At 39.7% G+C, this 12,332-nt stretch overlaps 1 protein-coding gene across 4 annotated transcripts in view; it reads left to right on the top strand.

Annotated features, from left to right (window-relative positions):
* Positions 1-12,332, top strand: part of EXOC2 (exocyst complex component 2) — a 111,561-nt gene that overhangs the window by 47,065 nt on the left and 52,164 nt on the right. For all 4 annotated transcript variants that reach the window (XM_084850468.1, XM_084850469.1, XM_084850470.1 and 1 more), the window contains exons 12-14: positions 7,237-7,362; positions 8,093-8,217; positions 10,911-10,979. In XM_084850468.1, the coding sequence (XP_084706594.1) occupies positions 7,237-7,362; positions 8,093-8,217; positions 10,911-10,979 (320 nt within the window). The remainder of the gene's footprint in view (positions 1-7,236; positions 7,363-8,092; positions 8,218-10,910; positions 10,980-12,332) is intronic.

Raw genomic sequence — 12,332 nt, 5'->3', positions numbered from 1 at the left:
AATCCTAAAATACGATGGGGCTGTTGGTTTCCTAAATCTAATTTTTGTATTTACTTTTTAAAAAATATTAAAAGGGCTTCTTTAAAAAAAAAAAATTGCTCAGGGATGTCCTGGAATTCTTTTCAATCCTTGACTATTTTTGTGTTAAATATATGCCTCAAGACTTTAGTTTTCAAAGGACCACTTATACCACAGAGAGTCTTGTGGATCAGAACCTGCCCCTTAATTCCAAGCCTCCACTCTGAGGTCTGTATGAGTGAGTAGGTAAAACTCTTAAGAGGGCACATTCAGGATTATACCATTCACATAAAACACTGAAAGAAATAACTCAGAAACAATCTAAATATTAATGGCAGATTTTACTTCTACACAGTTTATATAAAATCTGCCGTTGGTTTTATTCTTTTAAACCTTCTTTGTTACTACAGATATGTCGAAAACACTGGGTTGGATCCAGACTTCGGCATACCCAGTGAATCGATGGGACAAGTTGTTCATTTCAATGGGTCTACACCAAGTATGACTAAGTCTGGATCAAATACACTATGTTCAGTATAAAAGCTGTATTAAAAAATATAAAAGCATGTCCTACCTGTTTTAAACTTATTGCAAAAGATGTTTCTAGGTTCACCTGAAAATAACCAGTAATTCTGACAGCAGAATGTTTACTAAATGTAGGTATTCATAAATGTATTTTTTAATATGTGCTTCATAAGTGGTCCATCTTAGTTTCTAAATATAGAGAGCATTCTGAGATCAAGCAGGACATTTTTAAATGGATTGTTGATTCAGGTTAATTTTAAAGGAACTTCCTTAATTTCTTGCTTCGGCAAATTGAAAGTCTTCTGTGTGGCGTGTTTGAAAGGAACCCTATCCTACTTGTGTTGGTGCAGGCTTTAGGCGCTGCCTGTTTGGTCAACAAGCAACAGTGGGTGGTCGGGCTGCAGCACAGGACAAGGGCCTGCTGTGCACAGGAAAAAATGTTCAAAGGTGTTTAAGGGCGGTAAGGAAGTCTGCTGCCCTTCAGAGAATCCAACAGCTATAGATCAGTGTTTCTTCTCACTATTGTAGCCTTTGTGAGAGCCCACTATATGGCGCGCAAAGGAAGAGAAAATACTGTAACATCATTACGTTGTGATACATCTGGACATCTTTCATAAACTTTACATACAGATCATATAGTCCTGTTTCATAACTTTACAATGAGATTTTCTTTTATCCAACGGATTTTCCTTTATGTAAATGAAGATAACTCAGATAAGAAAAACTACCCTAAAATCAAGATAACAAATAATTAATTGGAAGTTGTTTGCATTTTTTGTCTTGAAGACAGATAATATTACATAGTAGAATAAAACCTCAGTCGTCAGCTCTCATCAGCCATTTTGAACCGTGTGTCTCATTTAACATAATTGTACAGACAAGACTGTGAGTCGAGGGAAGAAGTTACTATTTATACAATGTAAAAATGGTCTGGAGAAAATAAAATTGTAGTCAAATGTTTGTGAAATGCTTCTTTAAAAATTAAAGTCTTAATAGTTCTACATTAGATCTTCCTGCTAAAACAACACTTTTACCAGATTTGTACATAAGCACACTCTCACACTTTCAGTGGATGCAATCAACAAACTTTTGAAGTGGCGAAGTTCTTGGGATTAATATTGTTTGTTGATTTTAAGTTTTAAAGGAACCGTATTGAACTCTTATCTGCATACTGCATGCAAATGTGTTGAGTGGATTGTGTAAGCGTGAATTTCTCCAAGGCAGTTGACGCTTTATATAGAATATACTTATATATGGGTTGTAAATTACAGTTTCTAAATGCTATTTTAAGTAGTACGTAAAAATCTTTAAAACAACCATTTTAAAAGATATGCATTGGCACTGTTTAAGATCAGATGACTGGTGCATTATTTTACTATATTTTAAATCATGTCTTGTGTTTCTCAGTTACACATGTGTATGAAGAGCACCTTCTTTTTTTTAAAAATAAATGTAGCAAGTTAAGACTTTGCCACACACGGAGAATATCATAATGCTCTTTCTTTCAGTATATTGTGAACTCCAAGATGTTCCGTCAGTGCTTGAGGAGTCTCTTGAATAATTAGCTCAAATAATTCCTTCTGAATTTAGAAAAGAACTTTGCATCTATATTCAGTACTTAAAATAGCATGTTGCAGTTTTAAATAGCCACACTTTTACTTTTTTTCTGAGGGAGAGAGATGTTTGAATACTGATTTGTGCAGCAACTTTCTTTTCCAGGCTACAGTGTGTAGTCCTGAAGCGCTATCTCCTGGACAACTCAGAAAAAAGTCAGCATTGCTAATGTACTCCAGATGTTCATTAGTCCTGAGGGTATATGTGCTGTTGTAGTTCTCTGCTCCTGTGTTGTACTTTCTTGTAATGCTAGACAACCAATTAAGAAATTAGTTTCATGTTAAACTTTCTTTTCCTGGTACCATTGCAAGCTGATGATGTGGTTTCTAGTGGAACAAGAGAGTATTCTTTGCCCTGTTTTCTATTATTGGTGAATAAACAAACCATTGTGGATTTTTGGCCAATTAGTGTATTCATGCTCTGATCATCTCAGTGTAGTATCAGGCAAGCTGTTATAACTGATTCTACAACAGGATCACTCTTTGAGCTAATGTATTCTCTGCAATAATCATACCAGTGTACTACACTCATTTTGGGGGAAATCCTAATTACAAGAAAATCTTTGTACTTGGTGCAGTGCATAAATAAGAAATACGTTTCAAAAGTGTGTAGTTCTCACTCTTCCTGTATAAAAAGCAGCTACATCTTAAAGTGCACAATGCAAGATGAATTGCATTGAAAACTTTTTTTAACTACTATTAGAATACTTAAGATGTAAATATGCAGAGAGACATATGACATAACGTTAGTGTATGAAGAAGCGCATGTCAATTGAAAATACCCATGCTAACTGAATAATTTTGTTTTGTCTTGCTATTTTCTTCCAACAGTTTCAGGACATCTACAGATTATTTGGCTTAGTTTTAAGATACTGAGCCAAAACCATATGTATGTAAAAATGAGTGATTCAAAGCATTTAGACTTTTAACAGGATTTCTAAAATACCCTTGTGAATTTTGGGTTGGGGGAAAGTCATAATTAGCATGCCTTCCTTTTTGTTTGTTTGGTTTGGTTTTCCTGTTTAAAAGAGGTTAGGTTAACGGTAATTTAATTAGTTTAAAAGTATTTTGCAAATATTGGTTGAATGCCCACACTCCCAATAAATACATCTGCAAGAGTAGATGTGTTTTTTCTTTTCTTTTTCTTTTATTTGCTTTTGCAAATAATATATTTATAACTTCTTTTCTTTTACAGCATAGGTGCCTGGGTTTTCTCTTGAGTGTGATTTTGCTCAGTCTTGCATTTAAGACTTGTCTAGGGTGAATAACAATTCCTTTTGGGTAGCTTAGACCATTGCTTAAGTTACTCTGTGAAACAAAAGAATGGGTGCTCAAACTGGTAAATTGTTTATCTTTGTCTGGAAGGCTGTATGTGCCATTAATTAAGTACATATTGATAGTACTTAAACAAATTAAGGAACATTCAGATTAAATTTTGTACATTATGCTTTTTCAGCCAGGATTTAGACTATACATAAAGTAGGATTGCAATAGATTTCCACAAAAAGTGCGATTCTGTTCATAACTTTTTTCTTTCCTGAGTGTTTTGAACCAGTTTTCCAAAATGGTTGACTGGCCTATCAGAATCCTCGAATGTCCCAAAAACCTAAAGCTCCATATTCGAGGAAGGCATTTAAGGTCCTCTGTGCAAGGTAACCTGTGGCAGTGGTGGCAGGCCCAGTCTACAGTTGAAAAGAGCTCAATTGCAGTGATGGGGCAGACATGTATTTTATTCATGTGTCTTCCCTGTGTATGTGTAAAGCAAGGGGTGAGGCCTTTTTAAAACATGAAGTGGAGCATAGAGGTGAGGGGAGTGAAACTCTGCACCTTCCCTTTTTTACCTTGGTGCGCTCTGTTGCATTTTTCTCCTTGGCCAAGCTCACTTCTGGTATTGGAGGTAGGGTTGGAGAAAATTGCTTGAAGCAATGGAGTGTAGTGAGGGGAGGTGGGGAAAGCAGAATTTTAATCCTCTCATTTGTAAAAAAAAATAAAAAACATACCCACAACCGCAACCCACTGTTATGTGAACAGGCCAGATGCATGAATAAGTATACTTGCTTAGGACTCAGTCCCCTGATGTTTCTCTGGCAAACATCTCAACTTGAAAGACAGGAGAACATGTGTGTAAGAAGAAAGATACCCTTTAATTTCTGACATGTTTCAGGGTAAACTATTAAGGGACAGTTATTGCCTTTACACTTCTGAAATTAACAAATAAAATGAAAATATTAATACCTGCATTCTTCAACAATGGCAGTGTGTTTATTATTTATTCAGTTTATACAAATACTCTAGGTGGCATACAAAGTTAAAAACAATTTAACAAAAAATCCAACAATAAAAACAACACAGCATAAAAACAGTATGTAAGAGTAAACAAAGAAATGGGAGTTCTAAAAAGAGAAGGCCTGCCAGAATAATAGTCTTTAATTCCTACTTAAAAACCGTCAAAGAGGTCAGCACACCTGATATACACACATATGCCAATCTGAAATAATCTAAAACATTAATACATTAGAGTAATCCAAATAACAAACAGCTTGCAAACATCCACGTTTACTAATATCTAATGCTTTATGCCACTCTATTTGTTTTCCTCAAAGTAATGTATTATCAAAAGCTTTAGAGATAACCTGTATGATACCTGGGTCTCCCTTGAAGAACGTTTTCAAAAATATACATTTGCTAATGAACTCTGCAGATTCTACATTGCAATCTTAAAATAGTTTATGATATAGCACCCAAATCCTTTTGGAGGGAAGCTAGGACAATCTAACTTCAAATGTTTTAAAACTGTAATCTAGATGTGCTGTTAAGAAGAGAGATGGGAGTATACAGGTGAGACAGAGGAGAGATTATTCTAAGAATGGCATTCTGAATCTGTATTGGCTGAAAAAGACAGGCAGAAGGAGGGTCAATGCAGCTAGAAATGGAATGCAATAATATATGAGCAGCTTGTGAATGGGGGGGGGAGGGTTGCATAAGGGAAAAGGTGCATCTTGATGATGATGAGAAACAAAAGTTTTAATGGGACTTAGCCCGGTGGCAAAGGTTGCATTAAGGTTCCAGTAGTAACCCCTAACACACTGAACAACACCTTTGAACCCAGAATTTTCAGCACTAAGAGAAACCTTTTACACAGCAATTCCAGCTGCCAGTAAGAAAATGTGTGATTTTTTGTTTTAAGTGGAAGGTGCAGGGAGCCTTGGTGGATACCAAGAAAGGTGTCCAGGAGCACATTAGTGCCCACAGGCACCACATTTCCTCCCCCTGTTCTGTGCACTAACCCACACTGGATAAATCATTTGATGGTGGTGTTATCTGCCATTATAGCCACCTTGCTATTTGTGTGTGGGGGATCAATTTGTGTTTGTTTCCCTTTCATGACATATTGTCGAGATTGTCTAGATAATGCCGTATTCCCATAACATTCCCTATTAACATTCCCTAGATAATGCATCTAGTAATGCAATATTCCCATAGCAGAAGCATCAAGGCACCAAACGGGTTTTGTATTAGGGGGAAAGCCGTTTCCCAGATAAGTCATAATGTTTGTAACTGCAGCATGGATTGTCAGTGCACGTGTGTCGCTGGTACTTTGTGGGTGTGGGTTGTGACCCAGCTTCTTCCCCCTCCTCAGCTACATTTTGTTAAGTGCTCAGACACACAGCACTATTGTGTAGTTTTTTAGAGTTGTTTTGAGGTTGTGAATTCCCCTGCTCCACCAGCCAAACTGCCTAATGCAACTTTATAGAGGGGCGTATGCTAGACGCTCTAGCACTCCACTGTCCAAGATTTGCTTAAATGTACTTCCGTGGTCTGATAATTTAGGGTGCAGGGTGGATTTCCTCCACCACCTCTCATCCAGTTCCATATTGCTTAATTCATAGATCATAGAATCATCGGGTTGGAAGGGGTCTACAAGACTATCAAGGCCAACCCCCTGTTCAGTGCAGGAAGCGTGATTCCCAGGTGGTTTCCCATCCAGGTACTAACCATGGCTGACCCTGCTTAGCTTCTGAGATCAGATGAGATCAGGGACATCCATGTTCAAGGCATCAACTCATGCAGCAGAGCCCACCTCTGCCTTCATGGGAAAGGGAGTGGCAAACACAGAAAGACCATCACCCTACTAAAGACAGTGACCTGCTTATTGCATTATGATAGTGTTACATAATCTCAGGAACTTAACTTTGATGTAGGCTATGGACCATAGGTGTGTAATAATCGTGGAGTGAGTAAGATATGGTTGTGGGTAGCTTTGAGTGACTGTGAAAATAAGTCACCTATTGCACAGGAGGCTTACCTATTGGCAAAGGAGGCTTTGGAAAGCCACAACTATCTCTGAGAATAAATTCAGTTAGCGTTATGTCCTGGGTTTAGTGCAGGATCTGATGCTACCTTGGGAGGAAATCCTCATGATTTTACTCAGTTAAGGCTTTCTGTGTTCACTGAGATACTTCAAGAGGTTATTTAGCATCAGTAGCATCCGTATACTGTATGTGATCTTCTTAGGGTGTCATGTCATCTACAAAAACATACAGCCAGTTGTACTAGATCAGACCTAAGATTCACCTAGTCCTGTTCTCTATTTACAACAAGTCAGTTAGATGGTGCTGAGAAGCTTACAAGCAGAGATATGAAGACAACCCTCCTCCCCGCCCACCGCACAGAGAGCTGAAAAGAACTGAGAGATGTAGCGTCTATTCACCCCCTTGCCTTAGCTGAGTTATGAACCGCCTGTCATTAAACTGAGGACGTCTGTAATGGTCATACAATACCACAACCAGTTAAGCATACATGTCCTGTGGACATAATGAGAAAACAGCTGTTCTGTATGCATCACAAATGACAGCTTTTCTTTTCCTCAATCGCTGGAAGGAGTACATGCAACTAGAAGGACTAAAAGCTTAGAGGATATGTTAAAATCCTGTTTTGGTGGGCAGTTCTAGGAAATATAAAAGTTTGTATCTTTTTTTTATGCATCTTCATGGCACTATGTTATCAGCTTAATATTGTTCAGAATCAACAGATGCTTAATGCCAATGAACCTGTTTTCTCCTCCCTGCACCCCTCCCAGGTAATCCATTAGTGCAGAGTCCAATGCTGGATCTGGACAGTGAAGTGCGTCCATCTTCACTCGGCCATCTCAGTCGGAGCGCTTCACTGAAAAGAGGCAGCAGCAACCAGTCCAATCGTGATGAAAGTAGGTGCTTGGGTTTTACTACTTGTCCTGCTTTTTGAAAAACACTGTTGCCATTTGACAAAGCCCCTCTCCTTGGTGAGCATAATGTACTGGTTCGGACACTGGGCTATGAATCAGGAAGTCTCTGGTTCAGATCCCACCACTTCTGTGAACTCACTAGGCAGCCTTAGGCCAGCCTTCCCCAGATGTTTAGGACTACAACTCCCAGCATTTCTGACCATCGGCCATGCTTGATGAGGCTGATGGGAGTTGAAGTCCAAAAACGTGGAGGGCACCAGGCTGGGGAAGGCTGACTTAGGCAATCAGTACTATTTCAGCCTCAGCCTTCCATTGTAAGGATTAAAATAAAATAATCTGTTAAATGGTTGGAATGCTCTGAAGAGCTGCTGTTCGTGTTCTGTATCTCCCTCTTCCCTCGCAGCATCCATTTAGCACACTGTCATCAGATCATCCATTTTAAGAGGAGCTCATCAAATTAATTCTTCTAGCATGCTGAATCAAACTTGTTGATAATCAGCTCAACTCCTGTCTTGATATGAACTTGTGAAGCGAACAAGCCACTAGGGGCAAGGCTGTATTTTAATATTATTTAGCATATTTATTGATTTTGCATATTTATGAGTCGCCTCTCCGCTCAACAATCAACGGTTAAAAATGATTCCTTTCTAATGATTTTGCAGTAGTTAACTCATGGTTTTACTATCTCTCCCTCTTTCTTTCTTTTTTTTAGCTTGGCGATTTAAAGCTCCTCAGCAAGTGGCATTTGTTGAAAAGCTAACAAAGCTTGTTGTAAGCCAGCTCCCCAACTTCTGGAAGCTCTGGATTTCTTACGTGAATGGGAGCCTGTTTAGTGAGGTATGTCCTTCTGAATTCAGCCTTTCCAGTACTTTCAGCTATATGCGGTTTATTTATTGTTACATTTATATCTCGCCTTTGTTACATTTGCAAGAAAGCTAAGGCGGCTTACATGGCCCTTTCCACCTCTCCATTTTATCCTCACAATAACCCTGTGAGGTAAGTTAGGCTAAGAGTCAGTAACTAGCCCAAAGTCACCCAGTGAGCTGCATGGCCGAGTAGGGACTAGAACCCAGATCTCCTCTAACCACTAAACCCCACTGCCTCTCAAGTTCTGTGAGGAACATAAAGTCTCATTTATTCAGGTTTCTTTTGTTTCCTGTATTAAACATGCTTTGTTTTTCTCATCCCCTTTGCCAGTCAAACAGTTATCAACTCTTTGAAGAGCTAAGGAAGAGCCAGTGTGGGACTTGTTAGTACATCTAGAAACTCCTTCCTTGCATTTCTTGAGAGCCAGTGTGATGTAGCGGTTAGAGTGTTGGACTAGGACTGGAGAGACCCAGGTTCAAATCCCCATTTAGTCATGCAGCTCACTGGGTGGTCTTGAGCCAACTGGTATCTCTCAGCCTAACCTAACCTGCTATTCAAGGTTGTTGTGAGGGTAATGTGTGTGTGGGGCCGGGGGGGCAAAACCACATACACTGCCTTGAGCTCCTTGAAGGAAAGGCAGGATATACATGTAATACATGATGGTAATGTTCACTTTTTAGATTACTTCTGCTGCAAGGCCAGCATCAAGGGCTGGCAACATTGAGCAGCTGCCAAAGATTCAGCAGCCTGGGGGGACCCACCCATGGAATGCTCCTCCAAAGCAGCAAATGCCACAGTTGCCTGCTTTTTCTTTCTGGATGGCAGTGGGGAGGCTGGCAGCAGCTCCTTTACACCCCCTTTTTGCCACCAGTCACTCAACTACTTCTAGTAGCCATTGCCACCCAGCTGGGAGAGTCGGCGGGCCAGCAGCGAACACCAACCACAGCCGCTATTTACCCTATGCTTCGTCTGACAGATGAGGGGGCTGAAGAGAAGGAGCTGCTGTGCCTAGCGAAGGGACACTAGACATCTTGCCAGGGGCTCCCCAAAACATGGGGCCAAACCTGTTCTGATAGGGTGAGGGGAAGTTGCTCATTTTTCTCTCCCAATTCTTTGGAGTCTGGGCTTTCAGCTGCACCTTGCATTCAACATCCAGAGCCCCTGTAAATGCCTTAGAATGGTATCCACACTTTGGAGTGGTGGTGGCAAAAAACAGATGGTGGACTAGGTTCTGGATTTGTGTTGCATCCCATTTTGCCCATTATTTCTATGGCTGCTTTTTATTTTCTGGCATTTTAGAACCAAAAGGACAGTTGAACACAGATAATGACATAAAGCCAAAATAAGCCACCAGGGCATAAATCAGTCATGAAAGTGGTGAGCAACGACTGAAAGGAAAAGAGCTGCATGGTTTTTTTTCTCTAGTCATAAGGATTCTCCGCATGTCTTAAATACCAGTTAAAGGTTGTCAATGCTTTTTAACAGACTTAGAAAGTTTGTAGCTAAACTGAGACCTAGTTCTGCGTGCAGTGAATCTGCAAAATCTAACCGTTGGACTTACCACAAGTGTCTGTACAGGAAGGGGTTAACCTATTCAGCAAAATTGGTGGGAGGAGGTGAAAAATCTGTACTATCAATACACTTTTTTTGTGTTCATAGAATATATAGGGTTGAGAGGGACCACCCATCATCTCAGCTAACCCTTTTTACAAAGGTATGGCCATTCATCTACTAGTTCCATTTCCTTCATCGACTTATTCTGAGGTCTGAATTATGTATCACAATCAGGAAGTAAGCAAAGCAAGTTTAGCAGAATACTTAAAATAGTCAAGGTGTGCAGACAGGATGAGGTGAATCAGCTTCCTATGTTTAGCAAAACGTTTAAATGGGACAGTATGTGCTTGGGTTCATTCTTAGTAGGCAGAGTCTGATTAACACCACAGAAAGTGGAAAGGATGGTTATATCGTAAAAGGTTTTTTTTTAGCTTACTTTGAATTGAGTATTCTTGAATATGATATATGAAATGTGGACTGTGCTACAGCTATATCAGTGTTGCCCATTAAACAATGTCCTAAAATGTCAGACAACAAACTCATATTCTTTTTAAGTTCAAGAGGCATGCCCTCAAAAACTCCTCCAGAGGGCTGTGAAACCTTCCAGAGCAGATTTCTAAGTGGTGCAGAGGAGTGCAGTGGGGAGGAGAGAAGGAGAAAGTCCCAGTGCCCTAACAGACATCCTCTAGCACGAAGAGAGGCATTTTTGTGAACTCCAAAATTGCTATGATATCTTCTGTCCATTAGGTGTCATTCATTCATTACATTATACTTACTCGTAAAAATAACTTTAGCTATAAAAAAAAAATGGTGAGCTATTTAGAAGCATTTTCTAGGAAAACTGCTTTGTGAGATACCAAAAGGATTTGCAAGAAGACTTATCAGTTAAAACCTTTTCATATGATGGAAAACACTATCTTCATTTTCCCAAGTGCACTGGCATACTAATACATTAACTTAAGCTGGAACGATCTTTTCTGCTTTCTGAAATATGTTTGTAGTAATCAGACTCTAATCAAGCACTGTTGCTAAAATGGAATTCATAGAATGCTAATGTGTCACTGATGAATATCAATAGCATCTCTGTTTTATTTGTATGTTTTGCCAAGACTGCTGAAAAATCAGGTCAGATGGAAAGATCAAAGAAGAATGCTAGACAAAGGCAAAATGATTTCAAGGTAAGTTAGGTGTGTAGGCATCCAGACTGGAAGGGTGTATACCTTTTGGAGGCAAACCGCAATTTAACATTTGAAGACTTGTTGTGTGAATATTTTTAGTCATATGTTTTAATTTGATTGTGTAATGAGGCATGCAGTCCTCCAAGCACTCAGTTACTCAGGCTGCTGCTACCTCTAGATAATGTCCTGAGTGTTAATGACTTTAAGGCTTTCTGAGCTGTTCATTCTTACTGGCCTTGGCACCCTGCTTCAACCATTAATTCTGCATCCAACCAGCTGGAGCACCAAACCAGGGCAAAAAATGGCACTCTTCTTGAGACAATCTCATAAGCCTGTGGTAGGTTCCTCCTGGTGGCAATATGTATAATGGCCTTTATGTTACCTACTTACTGCTTACTGAGAAAAAGTTAAATAAAATGGGGATGGGGGGAGGCAAGGGATTGTAACCAGGGGGGAGGTGATCCCCCCCACAAAGCCCTCAAAATCTTCTCCAGAGGGCTGTGAAACCTTCCAGAGCAGATTTCTAAGTGGTGCAGAAGAGAGCAGTGGGGAGGAGAGGGGGAGAAAGTCCCAGTGCCCTAACAGACTTCCTCTAGCATGACTTATTTATCTATGTATTTATTTATTACATTTATATCCCACCATTTTTCCGCATTAAGGAACCCAAGGCGGCTTACACAATCTTCCTCCTCCATTTTATCCTCACAACAACAACCCTGTGAGGTGGGTTGGGCTGAGAGTCTGTGACTGGCCCAAAGTCACCCAGTGAGCTTCCATGGCCGAGTGGGGACTAGAACCTGGATCTCCTGACTCCTAGTCCAACACTCTCGCCACTACACCACACATTGGATTTAACTCATAATTAGTAGCCCCACTCTCTTTTTAAAAAGCTTTCTATACATTTAACCTAGAACAAGTAGAACTATTCAGCAGTTCACCAGTCACATCAAAGTCTAGTTACCCAATATTGATATAATTCAAACCACGTTCATCCTTTTGAATCCATAACATCTTAAAGCAGGGGTTCCCCAGTGTGGTGCCCACAAGCACCCAAAGTTTTCTTTTAAGTTTTTCCTTTTTCCCATTTTTTTAATGTACATACATGGATTTCTATGAAATGCATACAACTTTCTAGAAATTATACATGGGTTTCAACAAAAAGGGACCAAATTTCCATTTGAAGGTGGCGTCTGTATGCCACCCATTCACATATTGAAAGCGTTGTAAGGTCTTCAACCCATTGCATTATAGGTGAGTGTTTATCCTTCCAATGTTGTAATATCAGTCTTTTTAGCTGTCAAAAGGGTGCAGAGAATTCATTTATGCTGACCATTTGTTAATTTCCGTAAAGCA

This window comes from Heloderma suspectum, chromosome 4 (genome assembly GCF_057233095.1).
Source record: "Heloderma suspectum isolate Gila_16-S chromosome 4, 16-S_ref, whole genome shotgun sequence".
NCBI classification, from domain to species: domain Eukaryota; kingdom Metazoa; phylum Chordata; class Lepidosauria; order Squamata; family Helodermatidae; genus Heloderma; species Heloderma suspectum.
Note: the sequence above shows the minus strand (reverse complement) of the source record. Positions and strands in the feature narration are given on the sequence as shown.